This window comes from Triplophysa dalaica, chromosome 3 (genome assembly GCF_015846415.1).
Source record: "Triplophysa dalaica isolate WHDGS20190420 chromosome 3, ASM1584641v1, whole genome shotgun sequence".
Classification (NCBI taxonomy): Eukaryota; Metazoa; Chordata; class Actinopteri; order Cypriniformes; family Nemacheilidae; genus Triplophysa; species Triplophysa dalaica.
In genome coordinates this window covers 28,431,302-28,458,293 of record NC_079544.1, presented here as the reverse complement: position 1 = coordinate 28,458,293, position 26,992 = coordinate 28,431,302, and the positions used below count along the sequence as shown (strand labels likewise).

The following is a 26,992-nucleotide window of genomic DNA, read 5'->3' as shown; positions in this document are numbered from 1 at the left end:
TGCGGGCGGGCTGGGCAGAGCGGCCCTGCCCCTTAGGCCAGTTACTTTGAGTTATCCACATATAGCTCTAACCGGACCTAGTGCTACCAGATGTTGTAACTCCACCACTTGTGCGGTTCCGTCCGATGTATCTTCATGTTTGGTTCCCACCTTGGCAACCCACGACCTCCCCAGGTGGACCTCCACCTCGCGGCGAACTACCTCAGTCCGCATATTTTTCCCATGAGCTCTCCCCTGACGGTGAGACCATGAGGGTATCTCCACCAGAACTCCTCCCGATGGTAGGAAGTGGTCTCTGTAGTGCGTTCCCCATTTGAGGAGTGCACTTTCCCAGTGGCCTTGCGGCCTGTGAGGACCAAAGGTAGAGGCTTCCCACCTTTTCTAAAAGCTCTGGGACCTTCTGCCGACCTATCCACTGGAAGATTACAAATTTCACGAAAGCGCTCACGTCTGACACGCACAGGCCTGCTTCGATTTCATATTTCAAATGATATTCTCAACCTCTTGCTGTGATACACTGGCAAAGCCACAAAGAGAAAATCGGTACAGCACACTTGGAATCTCAACTGAGGTTGTACTAGAAAGGATCAGGTTCAAGGGACTGCAAACAGTGGAAAATATTCAAAAAGTGAGCTATACCGTACCGTTCCATTCATTGGAAAAGTGTCAAAAGTCTTTAAGACAGTGGTTCTCAACTCTGGCCCGCGAGATCCATTTTCCTGCCGAGTTTAGCCTGAACTCTGATATGAAACACCTGAACAAGCTAATCAGCTTCTTTAGGAATAGATGCGTTCAATTTAATGTGGTGCTGTGCAAATCTATCAGCGTATGTCATTTAAGTACCGCGAAAGCGATTCAATTGCAGATTGCTCGGTACACATTTGAATTGTTCATGCGGTACTTTAATGCGATATGCCAAACAATCTGCGCAGCCCAGCAATAAGTTGAATGCGTCTGATCCTGAAGTCACTGATTAGCCTCATCAGGTGTTTCATCAGAGTTGGGGCTAAACTCGGCAGGAAAATGGATCTCTCGGGCCATTGTTGAGAAACACTGCTTTAAGAGTTACAATGTTGACCCAACTAGACTAAGTCAAGTCATATTGTTGTTTTGACAAATTTTCGGACACATGATTGTTAAATCAACATACATATGTTTGATGCAAAAACAAGCAATTAAATAAATCAAAAGTAACTTGACATAAATTGGTGTTTGTTTAGCAGACTATTATGGCAGTGTATTGAAAAGAGTTGCCTATAAACTCTGAATCAGACTCTAAGCCTGATTCTTCCACATCAAAAATACACAACAACAAGCCTTTCAACATGCAAGTTAATGTGTTTGGAGAAAACCGAAAGCGTTAACAGGATCCAGGTTCAACAAATCAAATCACCTAAACGATGACTTTACAGAGCACTGTCTATTGTTTTACTAGATAACATGAATAATGAAGATATCAATCATATTAAGACAAGTTTAAACTTCCATGTCATTTTATGAACAACTATCAGTTTTTATTCTTTGAACCAAGCATAAATTCTCAAAATACTGAAGTGTATGGGTTTAGGGGTTTATTTTATGGAATCTAAATTGGAATATTGAGTTGTAATTTGCACACACACACACACACACACACACACACACACACACACACACACACACACACACACACACACACACAGCAATTAAGAAATCTATGTTGCCTCAACTTTTCAGATTAAATTGAAGAATCGAGTGCATGTTAACTCAATATCTTAAGTACTCTTAACATTTTAGTTGAAGTGACTGAGAAAGATGAGCTGAGTTAGCTTAAACCTCAAATTATTTTTACAGTGTGTGATTTACTCGATTTTCTGATTTCTGAATCAATTGTTTGTCTGTTTTTATATTTGTGCTGTAGTGAAATATGTGCACTGTGGCAGAATATCTCATGTGAGGTTTGAATGTAGCCATCCAGAGGACTTCAGGATATCAGTGGATGGGGTTGTGTACGCCCTAAGGCCATTGGACACATCTCACTCCTGGATTACACCTCTGCTCATTAAAGCTCGGGATGATGTGACCGGACAACAGTGGCAGACCCGAGTCTTGTTGTTGTCTTCAGGGGCTCAAATGTCAGAGGTACGACAATAACAGTGCTCATTAAGATATTGTAAGAATGTAAACTTCTTACGTCCCCTTGTCTAAACAATATTCTACGGTTGAAGAGTCTAGCCGACGGAACACACAGAGTTTGCAGATCTGGAGACAAAGTTTGACACAGACACAAGTGCTTGTTCAATCAGAGTCCAAAGTTTATTGTATTAAGGACTAATATTGATATGCTTGAAACAGGAGGTGTCATATAAAACCACCAGAGTGGAAAATCACCAGACTTCCTGTTTAGTCTTTCCTCCTGAACAATCAGAGATGATCACGTATTTAATATTTCAATATATAAACAATTGTCCCTAGAAATTATTTGAAACCTCAATATGGAGAACAACAGATACTTATATCAACATAAGACATCATAAGACATGATACATATTTAACGAGGTTAAACAACAAGAAAGTAAGGAGCAAATCATATGAATGGAAGTGAATAATAAGATAAAGGAATGAATACATATGATGAATATTGTAATAAACACAGATGCAGTATTTGTGGAGGACAGGACGAAATCCAGATTCTCACAATGGCCACTTTCAGACCAACGGTCTTACAAGCAGTTCTGTGTCCCTTTAAAGAACAAATATTTAGAGTAGTACAAAAGGTTAATACAAAATTTTTAATAAAAGGATAGTTGCATTTGCGTATTTTTATGTGGTTTTCTGGTTTGCAAGCTGTTCTTTGAGGTAAAAGATCAATCGGACTGATTTGTAATAAAAACATAACAACAACAATCATCCTCAATAAAAACGAAGACATAAACATAATTATATCTATTCTTCATCATCTACCGTGCCAATCTCAATTACCGAATCGTCAAGCCCATTATCTCCTTCCATTACATCGTCACGTTCATCAACATTTCTTGGTTCTTCTATCACCGGTATTGGTTCTGGTTCTAACTCATGTGTTTGAACACAATCATTATCATCCTTGTCCGTATCGCTGTAACTATCAACTGTGGATCCCCAAGTTTGATTCTGATCTTTCGGACGATAACCTTTAGGTGTGCATCTAACCAGCATAGCCTGGTTGATGTCAGTCGTACTTTTTGCTAACATCATTCGATCGGTTCCTTTGGTTGTAAAGGAAGTAACAGATTTTTTAACACGTCCGACCACACACTGCAACATGCATGGCAAAAATAGTAACAAGGCTAATAAGGTTATAACAATTCGAATTACTGTACCGGTTATCCAATATCCCCATCCCCCGGATAGGCTGTCCAACCATTGAAACCATGTTGCATCTACCGGTGTGGGTTCACAAACTGATTCTCTCATGTGCTTCACAACGTCGGTGACATCGTCTGCATAATCTGGAATTGAAAAACAACAAGATACTCGTAGCATTTTGCACACTCCTCCTTTCTCTGCTGTTAATATATCCAAAGCAAGTCTATGTTGCACGACGGCAACTCTCATTTTCTTTAATTCATTAGAGATTAAGTTTAAAGCTTGTGCTGTGTCATTTTCCAAAGAAAGAACTTGCCATGCCAGACCATTGATTTTGTTCAAAGCAACAGTAGCACCGGTTCCTGTAAACAAACCTGCTAGGGACCATCCCACGTTTTCCCAAGGAGTAGTCCATGGATCACTAATCTTATGGCCTGCATAATAATTTGGCAGTTTTACTTCCCTTTTATGTCTATTCAAAGATGTGGCCAGATTTGTCTTTTCCATTATGCTAGTTCCTGTGGACAAAATAGCAGCATAACAACAACCTTTCCATTCCCCTGCATCTAAATGGTAATATGCAGTTTCACCACAAACCCACACCATTCCTGGTGCACTAGCTAAGTGTGAGAATAGACATTCAAATCCCTCAGTAGTTTTATTGAGATATTGTATTGTGCAATTATGACGTCCGTTATTTGATTGAGACAAAGTAATAACATTTCTACAATCGGACATTCCTACTATATGTCTGCCTGAGTTGGAACATACACATAATTCTGCGGGACGAGCATTTACATAAAATGCAGGACCTTGAAAAGGTTCTACTGTATACGAACAGTTAAAGTCTCGCATTACGGATGTTGGTGGTCTTCCTTCTCGAATATTCAGAGTCATTTGTACAATTAAAGACATTTGTTTTGGCATATCGCAGTCACCATCATCATTTAATAGCATGTCTGCTGAAAGCTCTTGCATTCTCCACATTGAGTGGAGATGTAGACATAACCAACAATCTTTTTTGATTTTGAAAAAATATTTTTTTGATGAAAAAATATTTTGCAACTCTTACTTTTTTAGTTTCTTGGTCGAGATTAGAACCCATGAAAAAATCAATATCCGGTGCTTCCCCTTGCTTATTTGAATAGCTGGGTATCGGGTTTGCACTTAGTTCCTTAATTTTTTCTTTTATTTCCATCATCGCTGGTGGTTCTATTTTAATTTGAACTTCCTGATAACGGTCTTTACCTAATAAGGCCCATACGCAGTAGTAAATTCCTTCATCTTGAAATGTAACCTCTTTTATGGTAACATTCATTACCACTGCATAACTTTCCTTATGGTCTGGACCAAGAAGCGAAGGAAGAGACCCTATAGGAATGGTCTTTGCCTTACCACAATATACACAACGTTTTCCATCCCACATTACTCTCTGTTGTAACTTTACAATCTTTATCCCAAACCTGGGGTTGGTGCCTGTGGCTTCAGGGCCATGATACGCTATTACCTCTGACCACCTACAAGATCCCTTGCAGATATACAGACTTTCTCCGAATTGTTCCCTAACTGCTTCGGTATTGCCAGCTGCCCCCATGGTTAAAGATATTGGGTCACAAAGGAAGCTTGCGCTGCTGCCGGCCCTAAGAGTGACCTTAATCGTCTCTTTATCAGGGAAACTTTCATCCATTTCCCGTTTTGGCCGTGTTGCGAGAGTTTCATTTCTCTCTAATTTTACTTCTTGATTTAGGATTATACCAGTGATTATTATACTTATTAGGATTAGAATAATCGTTGTTCCACGCAGTCCACACATACCTGGCTGCTTGAACGGATGCCATGGCCTGTTAGGTTCTATCATTTAAGAATATCTGGGCCAAACACATTAAGGGCTTCTGTAAGTGTGCAGTGTAGGAATTGATATCTAGAATTCCATAGGAAATTGCTTAGGATAACACCTTTGAGGATTCAATTTGGCCCTCAATGCACCTCAGGGGAAGCTACGGAGTCAGCACCGTTGGCTCAATGGGCCTCCTATCTTCTTGCTTTGGGTGGCTTCTACCCTCACGAAAGGTAGTTCTTTCCTCAGCTTAGTCAGTGCTTTCTCCACCCTGAGGTGTAGTAAGGTGAATCCCCTGTTGAGATTCTATGTTAAATTGGAGCTTGCCTGCTCTCCTGAAGAACACAACTTCAGTCTGGAAGCGTGTATCCACTGTGGCTGGTAGTCCTTCAGAACTCCTGTCCGTGTTACGGCAATCACAGTCGCTGGTCCGTGGTACTTTGGTTCTCCAACATTTGTTGGCTTCAGATTCCTCACAAAGACTTTTTGTCCTGGAACAAAGTTATGAGTAGGCTGCTCTGAGGGAAGAGCAAGGCACAAAGAAACATCAGCACATATAGAATTTAACTTTTCGACTAGGGAAGTCATGTAGTCTTTCTGGATCACCTGAAGATCACCTAAACAAGAAATACCAGACCGGCCTTTGACCCACGGGGTCGGTAAAGGTCTACCCATTAGTACCTCGAACGGTGATAATTTTGTCGTGGAAGATGGAGTCATTCTTATTTCTGCCAAGACTATAAATCAACCGACTTTCTTCCTGTTTCGAGTATAGCTTTTGTTAGTCGTGTTTTCAGTGTTCGATTGCACCTCTCCACGACTGCTGCACTTTGCGGATGATAAGGAATATTAAAATGCCAATCAATAGACAACGCTTTTGCTGTGTTACCTTTGATGTAAAACCCGTCCCGTTGTCTGATTCCAATCTGGCCGGTACGCCCCACCTGGGCACAATCTCCTTCATTAAGATTTTTACCACTGTTTTAGCATCTTCCCTTGCATGGGATTGCTTCAGGCCACTTTGAGAATCGATCAACAATTCCCAAAAGATATTTCAAGTTACCTATTGGCGGCATATGCGTAAAATCAATTTGTAAATGTTGAAAAGGAGCTTCCGGATGTGTCAATGCATCGTGCTTAGCTGATTTGTGCGGAATTACCTGAGCACATGTTAAGCATGCATCCTAAACAAGCTTTGCTGTTCTATGAACATCGGCAATACAATACAATTGATTAATTGCTTGAACTACTTTTGCACAACTGGTGTGAGATAACCCATGGTAATGTCTGATTAGGATGATTAACCCAAATTCCGGTAGTGCTATTCTACCCTGTTCATCTCTCATAATCCCTTCCTTGTCAGGAGTGCAAACATTTTTTCTCCAATGCTCTAAGTCTCCCTGTGTTGTTTGACTTTGCAGGATTTTGATATCAATATCAGGTACATTCGTCATTTGCACCGTCATTGCTACCTGTGTTTCATTTTTTGGATGAAATGGTGATTTAATCTGAGCTTGGGCTGCTGCCTTTGCGGCTTCATCAGCCCTTCTGTTACCTATAGTCTGTTCATCCTCCCCCGAAGCGTGACCCTTGACCTTTACTATGGCCACTTCGAGTGGAAGCTGAATTGCTTCAGTTAACTGTCCTATCAGATTTGCATGTGCTATTGGCTTTCCATCAGCAGTTATAAAACTTCTCGCTTCCCACATTCTGGCATAATGGTGAAGAACACTCCACGCATACTTGGAGTCTGTGAAAATTGTTACTCTCTTTCCTGTCATCAGCTCACAGGCCCGTATTAATGCTATCAACTCTGCAGCTTGAGCCAAATTGTAATCTAGAGCAAAAGCTTCTTGTACCTCTCCTGACTCGGAAATCACAGCATAGCCACAGAGGTAGACACCGTCAGAGGGCTTTGAACAAGACCCATCAACATAAATGTGTTCTCCCCCCTCTAGGATCCAACAGATCAAACCTAGAAGAGTAAGAGGTGGTCAGTTCAAAGATGCAATCATGTTCAACATTAAAATCTGCCATGTCTACCATACCCAAAATACCCAGCAAAGCAGGATTAATGTTTGCTGTCGTTTGAATGCTAAGATTTTTTGTTGCCAGCAGATTAGCCTCGTAACCTGAGCGTCGTTGCGCTGTCATGTGTTGTGTTTGCATGTTGTGTAAAATTACACCTACTTGATGGGATGCATATAATATTAAAGGGTGTGACAGCACAGTTTTCTCAGCCATCTGTACAATCAGAGCAGCTGCAGCCACAGCAAGAAGACATGCTGGTATACCTGTGACTATCTTATCTAACTTCTTAGACAGATATGCAACTGGCCTATATGTTGAGCCATGAGGTTGCAATAGGACCCCTAGAGCTGCACCCACTGTCTCCCTAACATGCAAGTGAAAAGGCTTGGTGTAGTCCGGCAGACCCAATGCTGGTGCTGTCGTGATGGCTGCTTTCAAAGCATTGAAATGTTCATCAGCTTCGGCAGTCCACTCCAATGCTGTGTTTGGTGGAGCTTTGTGATCTATCAGACCCCTCAGGTGCCTATCGTGAATCGCGCAGTCAGGTATCCACTGTCTACAATAGTTAATTAGTCCCAGAAAGCTTTGTAGCTCCTGCACTGTTCGTGGGGACTTAACCTTTCTGATCAGCTGGACCGTATCTGTGGATATTGCTCTGAGACCCTGCATCAGCACATGTCCCAAATAGGTTACCTTAGTTTGGACCCATTGCAGTTTTTCTTTCGAGGCTTTAAAACCTGTTTCGGCAAGTACATTGCAAACAATTATAGATGCTTTTTCACAGTCCTCCTCCGTCTCCCCCGACACGAGTATGTCATCTGCAAACTGAAGAACACAAACTGATGAAGGCAGATCAGTCATTTTGGCCAAAGTTCTGTGCACTGCTGCAGAAAAGACAGCGGGTGAGTCTACATAGCCCTGAGCAAGGCGTTTCCACGAATATTGCTGCCCCTTAAATGTAAATATTAACAAAGGCTGAGTATCTGGGTGCACAGGTACAGAGAAAAAGGCTACACACAAATCAATGACTGTAAAATACTTGTGCGAATGTGGCACTGAATTCATAACAGTCAAAACACATCAAAGCCCTCATCAGGCACAATTGGTGCGAGTGGTATGATTAACTGATTAACTCTTAAATCTTGAGTTAATCTTCAAGTTTTCCCATCAGCTTTCATAACATGATCAATTGGTGTGTATGGTGAGTGTGTTTGTTCGAGGACACCCTGCTTGACAAAATTTTCAATCAAATGTTGAATGCCTTGTTCCTTATCTTTAGACAAAGGGTATTGATTATTGTAGACAGGTTTGTTTGTTGTAAGTTTAGCCCTATAAGGTTCCATGTCAATGAAACCAGTTTCATCCCTGAACTGAGACCATAACAAAGGGTTAATCATGGTGTCCACCCTTGTAGGCACGCTGCCACCGGAGGCAGTTACCTTTGAGCCGCCTATCAGTCCACTTGTAGGCAGAGGATCAACGGATGCCTGTAAACTGGAATAATTGTGAATTTGTGGAAAAATGGTTTAAGACCATTGGCTGCAACCTGTAAAGGAGGTGTTACAGTACAAGCAATGTCAGTTCCAGAAATTCCCACAGAGTGAATAATTTGATTAGTTATGGGACCCTCATAACTGTAAGAAGTCATAGACGAAGCATCTGCACCTGTATCAAGCAGAAAGGTTTGAGGCTGCCCATTTATCATAAGGAAAAAATAAGGCAAATCCTCCCCATTATTTGAAAATGTTAGGGTCATCATACATAAATCAGAACTGACATCACTCTATGCCTGGTTTGAGTGCCACAGGGTTGGGTATGAAGCACTCGTGTTCTCATGTCTGCTCTGTGGTGTGTGTGTGCGAAACTTGTGCAACTGTCTGCACTCTCGTTTGTAATGGCCCCTCCTTCTGCAATTAAAATCAAATGACCTCAGACTTCTTCAGCTCTCTGATTCGCTCTCCTAGAGCATCTAAAGTCATATCATGCAAGTTTGAAGTTGTGATTCTGATTAACTGCGCTTGTTTCGGAGTCATGTTATTTAACAGAGTATTGACAAATAGAGGCTTTATGTCATTATTTAATTGCAATTTAGAATCTTCAATCCATGCTTTCTTAAAACGCACAAAAAATTGAGCAGCTGAGTCTCTCTTGCTGCCTGTTTCAAAAGATAAGACCTGTTGACTCCCTAGACATTTATCAAGACACACTCTTATCTGTCTAAAAAAATATTTCAACATCTGTAAATGTTTCCCAAACAACGCATGTGGGTTTGCAAAATGGACACATATTTTCCCGTTTCCAGCGCGTACCCAAACCATTGAATTTAGAGGGTTTAGTTACATTAGGTTTATCAATTAATTTTTCTGGTTTTATCTCTTTTGGTTTTATCGACAGTGATGGTGCAGAGGGAGAAGTCAGTTTTTGGCAAGGGGCAGTGTATCGCGGTGGCTTTTCTAATGGCCACCGGTTTTGATTTGCATACGCAACAATTTATGTTTTTTCCGGACCCTGGTCCCAAACCTTTTACATGTCTTTCCATACTGCATAAGCTTTTTTCATGTATGGATAATCCCATATTGGGTCTCCCCAGCCTTCCTGTGACATACCCTTTGCCAATAACATACACTCATCAGAAAAGGACCCTTCCCTCGGATAGGGAATATCAATTTTCGGTTTTATTCCCTCCGACCATCCTGCAAGATTGCTAACATATGGATCTGTATAAAATACCTGCAAACATTTCTGTACATAAAGGCTACTGGCGTTTCGCCCGGCAGTGGCCTCGAAACAGAATTTCCCATCTTACACTTCAAACCCGGCGGTGATAAAACAGTACAGTACAGACAAAACAAAGAAAAACCCTCATGTTCAATCGACCAACCGTCTCAACAGTGCTGCATGTTTTATATTGTGATCAGAGGTGGATATTAAATTCACCGTCCTTTTCCTGATAACAATATTTCAATATATCATGCAGTAACAGTGATATCAATAATATTTTAAATTTTAACTGTAAGAATGTTATCTTTTAGAATAAACACTAAACAGATTTTTTTTTGTGAGTAACAAAGCCTCCTCAAAGCTAACACTTCGATCCCAAATTACAGTGTGATCAAGACTGCATTAACCATTCACATTCGTGCGTTTATAATTATTTTATTAATTACTGTCGCCAGCCTCGCTGTCACAACAATGGGAAGTCGAATCCCACTAACATGAATTGAAACCCATTCATATTCGTTAATAATTATTTATTAATTACTGTCGCCAGCCTCGCTGTCACAACAATGGGAGAATCAACTCCCAGAATCCTACAGGGTAAGCGTTAGATTTCTGTAAGTCATAAAGAACTGTATAGAAAAAGACTTACCCCTTTTATGTAGGACTGTGACTGATCGTCAGTGCGCCCCACAGGTCTTTGTTCTCTTTGGTTCAATGAGAGAAGAGTCTCCCCTCAGACGAGCCCCCAACTGAAAGAATGTAAACTTCTTATGTCCCCTTGTCTAACAATATTATACGGTTGAAGAGTCTAGTCGACTGAACACACAGAGTTTCAGGCCTGGAGACAAAGTTTGACACAGACACAAGTGCTTGTTCAATCAGAGTCCAAAATTTATTGTTAATGACTAATATTTATATGCTTGAAACAGGAGGTGTCATATAAAACAACCAGAGTGGAAAATCACCAGACTTTCTGTTTAGTCTTATTCCTCCTGAACAATCAGATATGATCTGATTCTTGACCACAGTCAATCCCCTGACACATGCTTGTTCCCCTCGTTCTCTCTCCTATCTGAAGAGGCAGTTTCCAAGGTAATTTCTTCCAAACACCCGACTACCTGCCCTCTAGATCCCATCCCCACCCATCTCCTCCAGGCCATCTCTCCATCGGTTGTTCCCTCTCTGACTCACATTATCAACTCGTCTCTCACCACTGGCACATTTCCTACACTCTTCAAAGAGGCCCGTATTACCCCACTACTAAAGAAGCCTACTCTTAATCCTGCACTGTTAGAAAACTATAGACCAGTATCCCTACTCCCCTTCGCTGCTAAAACTCTAGAACGTGTTGTTTGTAACCAGCTCTCATCTTTCCTCACCCAGAACAACCTCCTGGACAGCAACCAGTCTGGGTTCAAGAGCGGTCATTCCACTGAGACTGCGCTGCTCTCTGTTATTGAAGCCCTGAGACTGGAAAGAGCCTCCTCTAACTCATCTGTTCTTATCCTACTAGATCTATCTGCCGCCTTTGACACCGTTAACCATCACATCCGCCTGTCCACCCTCAAGGCAATGGGGGTCTCTGGAATGGTGCTACAATGGTTCAGGTCTTACCTCTCGGGTAGGTCCTTTAGAGTATCTTGGAGAGGTGAGGTGTCGGAGTCCCATCATCTCGACACAGGTGTGCCTCAGGGCTCAGTGCTTGGTCCTTTGCTATTCTCTGTATACATGACATCCCTTGGCTCTGTCATTAGGAAACATGGCTTTTCCTATCACTGCTATGCGGATGATACACAACTCTACATGTCTTTTCGCCCTGACGATCCGACTGTCTCTGCATGCATCTCAGCTTGCCTAGCCGACATCTCGCTCTGGATGAACGCCCATCACCTGCAGCTAAACCTTCCAAAAACAGAACTGCTTGTAATCCCGGCTGACACGAAGACTCATCACAACCTTTCCATTCAACTGGGCTCATCAACCATCACACCTTCCAGAAAAGCAAGAAACCTGGGAGTGGTGATCGATGATCAGCTCAACTTCACGGATCAAGTTGCCAGCACCGCCCGGTCCTGTAGATTCATCCTCTACAATATCAGGAAAATTAGACCCTTCCTATCAGAGCATGCTACACAAATCCTTGTCCAGGCTCTTGTCCTGGCCAGACTGGACTACTGCAATGTACTACTGGGAGGACTTCCAGCTTGCACAACCAAACCTCTACAGATGATCCAGAATGCTGCGGCAAGACTTATCTTTAATGAACCAAAGAGAGCACACGTCACTCCTCTATTCATTAAGTTACATTGGCTCCCTATAGTCGCTCGCATCAAATTCAAGACTCTGCTCCTGGCCTACAAGACCACTACTGGTTCGGCACCACCTTATCTTAAATCGCTATTATCAGACATATGTACCCGCCAGATCCCTACACTCTGCAAACGAACGACGTCTTGTGGTGCCATCCCATAAAGGTAAAAAATCTCTCTCGCGCACCTTCTCCGGATCTGTTCCACCTATGTGGAATGATCTGCCCACTGCTACAAGATCTGCAGACTCTTTTCTTCTCTACTCTTTTCTTCTCTACTCTAAAAAAAAAGAAAAAAAAAATGTATGAATGAATGGTTCCGTATACTGTGTTAGGCTATATGAGACTAATCTTCTTTTTGATTGCACTTATGCTTTTGTTGTACTTATGCTGTCCTAATTGCTTCCATTATCTACCCCACTTGTAAGTCGCTTTGGATAAAAGCGTCTGCTAAATGACTAAATGTAAATGTAAATGTGATCACATATTCAATATTACAATAACAAAACAACCGTCCCTAGATATCATTAGGAACCTTGAGATGGAGAACAACAGATACTTATATCAACATAAGACAGCATGGGTTAACCCATAACCCTAACCCTAAAAGCAAATATTATGAATAGAAGTGAATAATAAGATAAAGGAATGAATACATATGATGAATATTGTATTAAACACAGATGCAGTATTTGTGGAGGACAGGACGAAATCCAGATTCTCTCAGATATTATCCCTCATATTGTATTGCAACTCACAGCAGCTTCCCTTAGTTTGAAAACATGGTTCCCTTTATCTCAATGGGGTAATGCTTTTCGTACATTATATATTCATTCTCACACACACACACACGCACGCACGCACACACACACACTCAAAAACTGCTTGTTTGGTTGTTTTGAAAGTATAGAAAAACTCCAATGAACCCACATTAAAATGAAATGGAAAAGGCTATAAAATATGAGTTTTTTTTAAATAAATTCAAATAAACCTAACCATTACAGAAAACTTTGGGCTTTTTATAAAAAGAATCACCATTTAGTGTCATGATTCCGCTATCACGTCATGTTTATTCTTTGTCTTGCAGCGGAGTCATGGCATAGCCTTAAGTTTTGTGTGAGAAAGACATGGCTTTGTTTATATATTGGCTGGCTATGTGCTTTCTCATGTCTCGTCTGTGTTTCCCGCCATCTCTTTTCCTTGTTAACTTCCCATCAGTGTTTCATCCCCTACACCTGGTCCTTGTCAATTATCCTGTGTTTGTTCCCCTTTAAATTATCCTCATGTCTATTGTCCTGTGCTCGTTCGTTGTTTGTGTCGTGTCGTGCTTCCCCAACACGGTATTTGTGGATACTTACCTTGCCTGTGCTTCTTGTGACGTTGTGACGAGACTTCTCGTGGGAAGTCTTTTGTTTTGTTTCTTAGTTCAGTATTTTAGTCGTGTCTTGTATAACCTTCACCGCCTGCCTGCATTTGGGTTCTTGCCTTGTAATCCATGTCAATTTAGTATGTTTAAAAAGCCATATTTGCATGGGATTCGAATTGTTTGAGGACCTTGTGGGATTTAGAAATTACCCCCACATCTTAATTTTGTGTGATGCATTCGCATCGGATAAGCAAAGCCTGTGATTTCATTTGAAGATACTGATTTATCTTAATATCATGATGCGCCTGACTGCATGTGATGCTAAAAATCCATTTCTTCTTTGCGGGAGCCCTCTCGTCTTAACAGCAAATGCGGCTCATGGTTGTTTAGCAATGGCAAATGCCGGGAGCGTGCAAGCTCCCGAGCGCTTTGAATAACATAAACCTTAAAATTATATACAATCCTGCTTAATCACAAAAAAGCAGATTTGCACATAACTGATATTATCACAGGACCTTAGTTATTGCCAAACATGGTAGGTCATTTGTGGAGGAATGTTTAGTATACATGATTTCACCATGTCTAAAATTTGTAAACCTGAACACGATTATTTGTAGTTCCCTTTCTGTCGGTCTCTCGACATTGTGTCGTGAACGACAGATGGGGTTTGTCCTTGAGAACCAATCAACTCTGGTGAATGAAATTTGCATGCCGGGCTCCGCCTACGGATATCCGGTATAAAAGAAAGCCGGCGTGCAGCATTCATTTTCCTTTTGTTCTTCAGAGCAACCGCTCATGAGTACAACACAGGATTCAAAATCCTCTACAACTACACTGCCGGATCTACGATGTGTTGCAGCGGATCGTCCCTACCTGCAGCGACCTTCCCCTGGGCGTCTCGGCGGTTCCAGTGGTGTCAGAGCTTTTCCAAAACAGTCCTTTTCAGGACTTGGAACTACAGCGCGGCATGTCCCGCTGTTCTCTTGGGTGCGGTGCCCTCATCGAGGAGGGGGATGGACACGATCGCTTTGTTAAGTGTCTGGGCGTCCAGCACGCTGAAGCAGCGTTCGTTGACACATCTTGCCCGCACTGCGGGCAGATTGTCTTACAGAAGTTGCGGTCACGGTTGGCTGTCTTCCTCCGGGAACCAGTAAACATTTCGTCTGCTACCCAGGCTGTGACATCTGTGACTACGGCCCCGATGTCCACCCAGGTTAGCTGCGTTAGTGGTTTGAGGATTTCTGCGAGCGTAAACCCGCCAGCCAAGCTCTCACGGGCTGCTTGCACCCCAGTACGCTCTTCTGGCCGTTCCCCAACCGGCGGTGGCACACAGTCCCGATCCTCATCCACGCACTTGGAAACGGGGCGTGGCGAAGATGAGATGTCTGTCGCAGCATCGGAGGGAGAGTTGCTGGCATCCTACCCTGAAGATTCCGAGCTTCCCCCTCCGGGGGGCCGAGCTCAGGAGGAAGCAGAGGTGGAGATGTCGGTCATGCTAACCCGGGCTGCCGTGAGTATTTGGCTGAAGTGTCCGCCACTGCCTCTTCCCCAAGCTCGCGGTTGGACACATGGTTTCTGGGGTCGGAACGCGGTGTGAAGCCGTGCCCAGCCCCGGTTCCATTTTTCCCGGAGGTGCATGAGGAGCTGTGTCGGACCTGGAGCGCCCCACTCACGGCTCATTCCTGTCAGACCAGCTCCGCCTCCCTCACCTCCCTCGATGGTGGGGCAGCCAAGGGCTATGTCGACATCCCCCAGGTGGAGCATGCGGTTGCTGTGCACCTGTGCCCGCAGACGGCTGCCTCCTGGAGGCCCAGACCTCGCCTTCCGTCCAAAGCCTGTAAGACTTCGGCATCTCTGGTGGCGAAGGCTTACAGTGCTGCGGGCCAGGCTGCCTCCTCTCTCCACGCCATGGCCATCCTGCAGGTCCATCAGGCTAATGCATTGAGATAGCTCCACGAGGGCAGGGCCGACCTGGGTGTTATGCAGGAACTCCACGCCGCCACTGACCTCGCTCTACGGGCAACTAAAGTGACGGCGCGGGACCTGGGTCGGACGATGTCCACTCTGGTGGTCCAGGAGAGACACCTCTGGCTCACCTTGTGAGAATGAGTGACGCCAAGAAAGTCCGCTTTCTCGACGCACCCATCTCCCAGGGTGGGCTGGTTGGTGATACCGTTGAGAGCTTAGCACAGCAGTTCTCGGGGGTGAAGGAGCAGACGGAGGCTATAAGCCATATCCTACCGCGTCGCGACTTGGCCGCCCCCAGGCATCCGAGTTCCCGCGCAACGTCTGCTCCCCGGCAGCCCAGGGCCCCTCCGAACTCTGCACCGGTTCAAGTGCACCCCCAGGCTGCACCCCCGGAAGAAGAGTCTGAAGGGAAAACGCCTGAAGGGCGGCCCTGACAGGAAGACCCCGGGGAAACAACATCGGGCCCGACCCTCACAGTACCATCTCTGACCGGTCGGTATGGGACGATCCCTGCCTCGTAACCAAAGTGCAACGGGGACGGGCCCCCGTCTGTGCTGGCATATCAATTGCCTAGAGTTGTGGGCTGTGCTGCTTGCGCTGAGAAGGCTCCGGCCTTTAGTGCAGGGCCAGCACGTACTGGTCCGCCTGGACAGTACAACAGCCGTAGAGTACATCAATCGCCAGGGTGGCGTACGCTCACGGCAGCTAACACAACTTGCCCCACGACGCCTCCTGTGGAGTCAGCAGGTGATCCGCTCCCTGCGGGCCATGCACATCCTAGGCGTTCTGAACCAGACAGCCGACGCGCTCTCTCGTCAGTACACGCCCTGCGGAGAGTGGCGACTCCACACCCGCGCAGTCCAAAACATTTGGGTGCGGTTCGGTCAGGCACAGACAGACCTCTTTGCCTCCCGCGACACCACCCATTGTCCGCTTTGGTACGCCCTGACCGAGGCCCACCTAGGCACGGATGCCCTGGCGCACAGCTGGCCGCGGGACAAGAGGAACTACGCCTTCCCTCCGGTGAGCCTCCTTGCGAGCCACCTTGCACAGACACTGTGCAAGGTCAGGAAATGGAGCCACAAGTGTTACTGGTTGAACCATACTGGCCCAACCGCACTTGGTTCTCGGAGCTGATGCTCTTGACAATAACTCCCCCCTGGCCCATTCCCCTGACAGAGGACCTGCTCTCTCAGGGGATGGGTACGTTCTGGCATACCAGGCCAGACCTCTGGAACCTCCATGTCTCTTCACTGGACAGGACGAGGAGATCCTGAGCAGGTTACACCCCGCTGTGGCTGAAACCATTGCACAGGCCAGGGCGCCATCCACTAGGCAGTTATACACCTACAAATGGCACCTCTTCTCATCCTGGTGTCTCTCCCAAGGAGCAGACCCACGGAGATGCTCGGTCGGGATCGTGTTGTCCTTCCTACAAAAGAAACTGGAGCCTAACATCTCCCCTTCCACACTGAAAGTTTATGTAGCCGCAATTGCCTCTCATCACGACTCAATGGATGGAAAGTCTCTAGGGCAGCACAACCTGGTCACCAGGCTCCTAAGAGGCGCGAGAAGGCAGAACCCGCCTCGTCTCCGCTCCGTACCCTCTTGGGACCTTAACGTGGTCCTGGGGAATCCTATCCGGACCCCCTTCGAGCACCTTGAAGCTTCCGATCTTCCTCACCTAACAAGTAAGACCGCTCTTCTGGTGGCGCTCGCATCCTTCAAGAGGGTAGGGGACCTCCAAGCATTCTCCGTGTCCCCGGATTGCCTTGAATTCGGCCCTGGTAACTCTCACGTTATCCTGAGACCCAGGCCCGGATACGTGCCCAAAGTTCCCACTACTCACTTTCGGGATCAAGTGGTGAACTTGCAGGCGCTCCCCATCGGGGTGGAAGACCCAACCCAGTCCGTGTTGTGTCCAGTATGCACACTGCGCCTCTACTTTGACCGCACACAGAGCTTCCGCAGTTCTGATCAGCTCTTTGTCTGTTTTGGAGGACAGCAGAATGGGAAGGCTGTCTCCAAGCAGAGATTAGCGCACTGGATCGTGAAGCCGTTACGACGGCATACCAGTCACAGAATCTCCCATGGCCATTGGCGGTTACGACTCACTCCACACGGGGTATAGCCTCCTCATGGGCACTGGCCAGAGGCGCGTCTCTAGCAGACGTTTGTAGAGCTGCAGGTTGGGCAACGCCCACCACCTTCGCAAGGTTTTACATCCTTTGCGTAAACCCGGTGTCAGCCCACGTCCTACGTGGCGACATGTAGGACTGGCATCCGGGAGGGCGTATGCCTGCGAAAGCACCATCCCACCCTCCATGAGGTTGGGTCAGTGTGCTATCTACCTTTTCTTCTTACCCAAACAGATGGCTAAGAAAATTGTTACCTCACCAACCTTCCTTCTTACCCAGACACTGGTTAAGAACAGGCATTCCATCCATCACTAAGCAAACACCCCCTGGGGGTTGGCTGGGCAGAGCAGCCTTCCCCCTTAGGCCGGGACACAATATTACCTATCACAGATAGTTCTAATCAGACCTGGTGCTATCAGAAGCAGTAACACCCCCACCGTGGGCTGTTCCGTCTCCTATACCCTCATGATGATGGTTCCCACACATGGTTACCCATGAGCTTCCCCTGTTGGACCTCCACCTCACGGTTAACTACCCAGTCCGCACGTTCCATGCTTTTTCCTCCAAGGACGAGACTATACCTATATCCACCATATTCCTCCCCGCGGGTAGGAGTACGCATCTTTATCCAAGAAAGCTCTGGCAACCCCCGACCACCACACAGGAAGGTTACAGTTTTGCGAAAGCTTCGAGCTGACACGCCCAGGCCTGTTACCGTCGCTTCGCTAGAGATTGTGAAGCGATACAGCGTTGTGCCGTTTCCATAGGTAACCCCATCTGTCGTCCTCGACACAACGTCGAGAGACAGACAGAAAGGGAACCTCTTGGTTACGTATGTAACCTCAGCTCCCTGATGGAGGGAACGAGACATTGTGTCCCTTATGCCACAAACACGTATCGTATTCTGCTGCAGTCGTGAGAGGCTCTCAGGCTCTTCAGAACAAAAGGTTAATGAATGCTGCACGCCGGCTTCGTTTTATACCGGATATCCGGGGGCGGAGCCCGGCATGCAAATTTAATTTGCCTTTTCTATAGTAGTCAGAGTTGATTGGTTCTCAAAAGGTGAACCCCATCTGTCGTTCTCGACACAACATCTCGTTTCCTCCATCAGGGAACTGAGGTTACATACGTAACCAAGACGATTTCATTAGACATTCATAAGAAAGTTACAGATAATTGTGTTAAGCTTTTACAACACATCTCCTTTAAAATGAACTCTCATTTCCTTTTTTTAGGTAAATCCTAATCTGGTTTTTTAAATTGTCTATAAAATTGTTTGATCGTTTGTTCATTAGGGGGACATTCAAACATTCTTAAGGAGGCTGTTGATTTGAATCAGGTGTTTTTTATACTGTATAGAGAGACTTTTTTAACTTTTTTGTTAAAATATCATCATCGGAAGTGGCTTAGCCAGCTGAGATTTTAATGGAAGTACATCATCACCTTGCATGCATACAGTCAATTAGCATTGACAAGTCAACGATTTTTAACATTGATTCCATGGGTTTCTTCTGCTATCTTGCTATCTGGGATATTATTCTGAGGGCACCACTTAGATATCCAGCCATGCAATGATATTAATCTATGGGCCAGTTTCCCAGACATGGAGCAATTAGCTGAAACCAGCACTAGGTCTTGGTTAAATTGAGATATTGTGGTTGTTTTAAAAAAAATACTTTACAGAAATATTCTGCAGCTTTCCTGTAGCTCAGTGGTAAGAGCATTGCGTTAACAACGCAAGGTTGTGGGTTTGATCTCAGGGGATTGCAAATACCTATGTAAAATGTATAGGATAAAGCAATGTAAGTCGCTCTGGATAAAAGCGTCTGCCAAATGCCTTAATGTAATGTAATGTAAAATATTGCTAATGTGCATCTTAAGACAAAACGATCTCAATGATATGTTTCAAGATATATCAGTGTTGTTTCGATCAAGACACTTAATATTTAGTTAAAAGTTACAAGTTATTCTGGGACTTCTTTTAAATATAATCACTGATCTCCTGAGTTAAACCTGATGCTAACAAACAGACGTATGGATGGAAGTGGGTTATGGACATGCAATGTTATGAAAAAAAGTTATTCCTACAGTAGACAACAAAACTCATCTTACTAACCTCCACTATGGTGACAAAGAGTCCAAGTTAGAGGAACGCTGATCACCATAATGGTGACTTCAAATAAACTTGGTGTTTGTGAAGTTCTTGAGTAATTCTCCTTTGGTGAGATCTTGCGTTTGATTTCAGGTTTAAGTTTCTGTGAGTAATGTTATTCCTTTTTTATTTTCTTAGACGTCTTTTCTTCGGTGATTGTGTTTGTTAAGAGCAGGTTTTATCACTAATGACTCAATCATCAATTCTTTAAAAAACACTAAAACTCAATTGACAAAACTGTCAGACATTTGGGTGTTGAATCTGAACCACAACTAAATTAATTGTTAAATTAAATTAAAATCCAGTTTTGCCCATATTTTGGGTCCTTTCTGCTTTATTTGATTTGTTTTTTTGCTAAAATGCGGCATTGCTTTGGGTTGCTTGTGGCCCAGATCTCGCAAACAGGAGCGGACCACCCCAATGCCTACATTCCATGCAGTATGTGGTCCAGATAAGGGGGCATGGGCTGTAAGATGTGGGCCGCAACAATTTGCTAATTTGGTTGCTATCTGGGATTCTGTCCTTCTTATAACAGATTTCACATTTCACATTGATGAATAACTGCTGAAGCTGGCGTTCTGTGATTTAACCCATTAGTTTACCTTTGTCCTTATCTGTAGAAGCATGGCGTGCCCAGGACACATATACCAGAAATAGTGATCCCTTCTCATCCGATAGACAGGTCACTCAGACGGATAAAGAGAGGCTGGGTTATCCCTCCAATCAATGTGGCAGAAAACTCCAAAGGACCTTTCCCAATGAACCTGGTCAGGGTAAGAGCTATACACCAATGTGATGATAGTAACACAAATTGCCTCCATTCGTAGTACTTTGATATAGAATCTGCTTGGATTTTTGGATAAGGGGTATTCAAGATATTAAACTCTTTCCTGCCATTGACCAGTTATCTCATTGTTTAAAATCCACAATCCGCCAAATATAAGTTATTACGGCAATCAATGTTTGTACTGTTGCACATCTTTGGAAAGAACGTATATATTTTATGTTTTGGGGAAAATATTTGGTCTGTTTTTAACAATAATTTGTATCTTATCTGGGTGGATTCTTCGACAAAAAAGCTAAATAGATCAGCTGTTTAATCAAAATGATGCACTTTTGAAGAATCCTACTCACATTTAAGAGGTGATTAAAAAAAGGAACATTCAGTACAGAAAATGTCCTGTCATCACATTTTAGTGAAAATGTTCCAAAATACTGGCGCTGACTGTCATCTTTTAAAAAAAAGAGGATGGAGGGGAAAGAATTTTAAAATTTGTGTATACTTTTGGGTCTTAGTATGCATTTCATGATATAGTTTATTTATAGAGAGTAATAGGAGCACTTGAATACATCTCATACACTTCAATGGACCCTGGGTAATCAAACCGATTGGTTCAGTAGAGATCAGCTGCTGTCAATACAGTAAAAATAGCAAAACATTGACTGGTTTACAAGCAATGTCAATAAATTGCTTCTCCTTCACTTGTCACCATCTTATCAAATGCCTATTGATGAAATTGGGTACTGACCTACATTTGGCTTTCTTGTTGAACACTTTGTTCAAGATGAAAATATTTCTCCTTGCGGATGGGAAGTGGGATATTATTTCAATATTACGTTGACGCTTCACTCTGCTGTCATGTAGATTCGCTCAGATAATGATGAGAGCGTGAGTTTACGCTACAGTGTGACTGGACCAGGTGCCGACCAGCCACCAACCAGTGTCTTCTCCATTGACCCCATTTCAGGACAACTATCAGTACTGAAGCCTCTGGACCGCGAGCACTTACCTAGCTTCAATGTGAGTAAGTCTCATGCAACAACAAACCCAATGTAATGAAATCTTCATATGCCAAAATAGTTAATATTAATTTATACATGATCAAAGAAATAGTTGTTCTTTATTTCTATTTCCATGTGTCTTTATTATTTTGGCAGCTTTCACAGCTTTTCCAAATCCAACTGTTGGTTATGGATTAATCTATGATGGGTTGTTTCAACCCTAACTGCTGATATGGCATACATATTACGATATTGTCAAACGGCATCGCACCACAGACAAAGAGGCATCAGTTCTCATCATACAGCGTCATGATTAAACTCTCACACAATCAGACATCAGGCGAAATGACCTTAGATTAAAGTCATTCAATGAAAGAAAATGTAAACAGTCTACATGTGACCCTGCTTCTTGTGTGACGCCACACAGTTCTCCAGCAGAAATTTACTTTTGAAATTGACAACTTTTGAAAGATTTGATTTAATTGATATTGACCACACTTTGTTTTAAAATTGTAAAACATTTGTTTCTGACTCTTGAAAAAGATATTCAGACAGGCTGTATGTTATTATTCTTTTGACAGTCTGTCAGTTTAGTAGCAAAGTGCATTTTTTAACAGGTCCTGTAAATTATTACTTTTTTCCTTTTAATTTAATGATTTGGGATATATCTGTATGGTTTTATTATTAAATATAAATTAATTTATTACACTAAAAATATGTGTTTTGTGCAAGTGAGCTTGTGTTGTATCAACGTGCAGCAAAAGAATATCTCAAGTGAAGCCATTTCCACAAAAAACAAATTCTCCATAACATGTACATTAAATGAGCCATGAATTAAAATCACAATTTTAACCCGAGCTTTTGTTATATAAGAGGGAATGGTATTCAGGTGAACATCGTGCAAGTGTCAGAACTGAAAACGCCCTTGTAACTGAGATGACGTCTGTTATTATTCCTGTAGCTCAGTGGTAAGAGCATTGTGTTAACAATGCAAGGTTTAGGTTTGATCCCAGAGGATTGCAAATATTTAGAAATAAATGTATAGGATAAAGCAATGTAAGTCCCTGTGGATAAAAGCGTCTGCCAAATGTATAAATGTAAATGTTATTGACACCAGGCCCAGTGAACGCCAGGTTCTGGAATGCACCTCTCTATGATGTCATTTATAGGTTGAACACCACTTCCACTGAAAACTATAAACGACTACTTCTCTAGCCCTGCCCACTAGTTTGCGCATCGCATAACCAGCGAGAAGCAATAAAAAAACATGCCGGTAAAGATAGCTAATTATTGTGCCGCCCCTTGTGTGGAAGAATACAGTTTCGACACTGAATTTGTGGTATGACTAGAATTAAAAAGCAGTGCTGTGCCGTCAATATTGGATCCGAAAGGAATGGTGCAGCAATCTTATGTGACTAAAACATTTTTGTACTGTGCGTCACTATTGCTTTGTTAAAGATCGCTTGATGTGCCCTGATCAGTATTCACACAAGATTAGTATTACCTGGGGACCTCTAGTCATTTGTATTAATTGCAGAGGTTGTCTGTGATCTTAAGCTTTTGCGAATCGGAGATGTCTGTAATTTGATTGGATCATATATCATTTTTCAAGGTTTTATCCACCGTTTGCGAATAATGGAGGCTGCTTTGAACTGTTTTGGTATTATTTTGGGTGTTAACCATAAGTTACCTGGATTCTCCCGTTCGTTTATTTATCATGAAACTTTTGTAACATTTGAAACCGCAATCTTTTTTCAGGTTCGCGATCAGGGGTCTCATAAGCAGGCAGGTACGATCATATATCATTAAACGTAATACAAGTATAGGCTATACAAACTATACGCAAAGCCATGCCATCACATCCAGAAATTAAGGCAGTAAATTTGAGACAATCTTACAAATTCGTCAAATGCAGTTGTGTAGTGGTCCCTGGAGAAGTGGGTATACCCTAAATTTTTAACCTGTTTGAGAAACAGTGACATGTAAGACTACTGTATTTAGTTTACCCAAAAATCCGTCAGTAGTATTTGCTCATTGTCACAAAATTTCTGCTGCTTGATCTCAGGGATGAAGGATTATGAAATTACTAAACCAATACTGGCCCACAGACTAGTGAGAGACAACTATGCATTTTGAGTGAACTATTCCTTATTCTTGGGATGACACCTATTCTCTCACTTGGCAAGTCAGTAGTTTCTTTTGTGTCTTTAAACAGCTGATTTTCAACACATAGCGTGGGCCAGAGTGTACACTGAGATAGACCTCAGCTTTGCAGTCGTTTTCAGTGCTGTAGACCGATACTCCCCTGTCTTTTCTAAAGCCTCACTATATTTCTCACCTGGACTCTCTTTGAATGACTGGATCACTCTGATTGAGCATTTCAGCAGATGCTCTGCTCTGAGCAGAGTTATTGAACGAGACTGAAGCTCCTGTGACAGGAGACTTAGTTCATGGAGAGTTTCATACATGAGCCCAAGGTCACAAATAAATTCTGGACTTTGAACATGGTCTAGTAAACTTATGTACATTTGCCTGTCTTTGGTGGACCTCTTCTCATCACAGCAAGCCTTTTTAAAGTGCTGCACAAAAGCTCCCAGGGGTGTCCAAACAGTTCGAAAGCTACTGGCCACCCAGCGTACATCCAAGATTCTGCCAATGCGAAGAAGTTGTGAGCCTACTTCAGCTGCTGCATTTAGGTATTCATGTTCATCTTTGTTTGATGTACTATACAGAGAATATAGCTTCTGGATAAATGCTATGAAGTGATTGACAGAGTTTACCTCATCAACTGCATCTTACACAGTGAGTTCAAGTCTATGGTTCATACAGTGCCATACAAGAAGCTTTGGAAATCTTGAAGTTAGCCTGGTTGCTACTCCTGACTTCTTTCCTAACATGACACTGGCTCCATCAGATACAAATTTTACCCAGTTTTCATGAAGCCACTCTTCTGTAAAGCCGGCAATAGTTAAACAGGTTAGTAGTTAGTAGTTCTTTTTGGCCAGATAGTAGGCTGTTCGAAACACTGCTTCAGTTTTCATCATGTAGGATTCAGTCATAGATTTGTTCTGTTCACAGCCTGAGTGTGGGCCTTGGACAAAGCATCCTCACCTTATTTCTCAAGGCAGACAGACTTGATGTTCTACTTCCCTGACCAGACACTTGAATTTCAAAGTTCATCCATTCTCTTGAGAGTGCTCCTTGTTGATCCCAATGGAGTGCGCACTGCTACAGACCAGACATGCTGTGAAGCAAAAACAAACAATGCAACTACTGTATCCACAGCTATATGTGTTTATAGTCGATTTCTTCCATATACATCTAAGGACACACACAATGTCACAATGTCCACGGTTTCAGAAGTTACCCAAACTAGAAATCTACCTAAACTTACCCATTTTTTTGTGTTTGGATCCCAACCAGGGGTTCTTGGATTTACAATCTTCTTTTTGTTTGGCAGTCCACAGGTCTGGCCGGTCATTATTAATGTCTACAGAAAAACGACAAAAGTGATTGAATTACAGGCTATAAATGAAACAAGGGAAACAATGACCACAACCCATTCAAAAGTCTAAAGTTGTCATAATCCGTTTCATTTTATTTATATATTTTTTTCCCCTAACTAGTCAAATTATGTTTTATTAACTAAGTTCGGGAGGAGTAGGAGCAGATAATTAACTCGGCTGGTCGGCTATCAGCAATCACAGCTCCGACCTATCAGTTCAAGAGAGAGAGAGAATCTCTACAAATAGTCAAGACGTCTTACCTTCACACTCCTTTCATTCTCAAGCATCGATAAGTTTCTTTCGATGCTATGTCCATGGATCTTTTCAAGTGATAATCACGTCTCGGACGTTTCACAACAACGTTGCTCATAGAAGCACACGCAAAACAGCAGCTTGTTTGCATAAAAAACAAACTCTAAAAGGATTTTATTAACTCATGACGGACGTAAGATATTCAAGGGATCCTACTGTCCTTGAAAGCGCTGCAGCCAAGGAGCAGGCCTGATCCGTAAAGCAACATTTCCACTTACATTTTCCCAGTAGATTCGCCATCAGTAAACATATGCTAGACAGACTCGCAAGATCGCCGTATTTCAACCCAATCCAATAAGGATACGCTAATGCAAACAAGATAACGTTTCAATGGCTGTACACCCATCTCCTGCAAAGAGAAACAATCTCTTTGAAATAATTCATCCCTTCATTACATGCAGTCACTCTAATCAACCCCATATTCCATGACTCATTTTCTGATACCTCACAATCAACGATGTAAAAAAACGAGTTTACTAGTGTTTGAACCACCAAACTCGCTGTTACGTAAGAAGCTGGGTGAGAACAATCTTTTATACTTAAAAATATGTCTAGCTTTCTCCACTGTCTTGCTGTCACCACTGTTGCACTCAAGAATGGCATATCGCTGGCCAGCACGAGTGCACTTCCTCGGTGAACATGCTGTTCAGCGAACGTCAGTCAAACGCATATGTTTCTACACAGCGTGCGGTTCTCATTTACGTCTTGCCCAAATAATGCACGCCGCCATTACCTTTAAGTTATACTGATGCGTGCCGCTGTTGTGTATTTAACAGTGGCTTAAACTCAAGATCACCATCGTCTCTCGTCTGCCAACCTGAACACAACCGCATCTTAGAATAGTAACCCCAGCGAAACATACATTTTTATTGAGAACGTTTGGGTGACAGTAACATGCTCATTCTCCGCGTCTCACTGCTCGCAGATAAAGCTAATTATCATGTGTAGTAGAGTAGGCGGGGCGAGACCGTGGTTCGAGGCCGGTAAGTGATTGTTAATTAGCGCCAGTGGTGCGCGCACCGGCCTCGCACCACGTAGGAGATTGGGAGCCTATAAAGAAACAATGGCGACCGGACCGTCGGGAAGAGAGGACCGGGCCCGAATTTATGTTATGTTTGTATTTATATTATGTTTTGTTCGCCGGCGGTCGTCCGTGAGGGGCCGCCGGCTGTTATATTACTTTATTAAATGTTTAAATGTTTGCCGGTTCCCGCCTCCTTCCTTCCATTTTATTGAGATTTATTACATTGGTGCCGAAACCCGGGAGGAAGGAGAGACATGCTGTCGGAGAGCCCTCGCTGCTGAGGGGCATCGCGGTGCTGAGGAGTTCGGGCAGCGCGGACGAGCGACGTCCGCCAGTGGCTGCCCGAGGCGGTGGTTCTGGAGCGAAGATTCGGATGGGACAGAGAGCTCGCTGCCGTGCTCCTGGGCCGAGGTGGGATGGCGGCCGTCCAAAAGGGAGGGGAGGAGTCAGCGCCGTTGGCCGTGAGCCGGAATCCTGATGCCAACAGCCATGATGGTGAGGAGCAGGAAACGGCGGACTG

At 43.6% G+C, this 26,992-nt stretch overlaps 1 protein-coding gene across 1 annotated transcript in view; it reads left to right on the top strand.

The window, feature by feature from the left end:
- The window catches only part of zmp:0000000625 (cadherin-2), a 104,895-nt gene that overhangs the window by 23,172 nt on the left and 54,731 nt on the right, over positions 1 to 26,992 (top strand). The window contains 3 exon segments of the mRNA XM_056744060.1: positions 1,901 to 2,121; positions 20,469 to 20,621; positions 21,494 to 21,649. Of these exon segments, the coding sequence (XP_056600038.1) occupies positions 1,901 to 2,121; positions 20,469 to 20,621; positions 21,494 to 21,649 (530 nt within the window).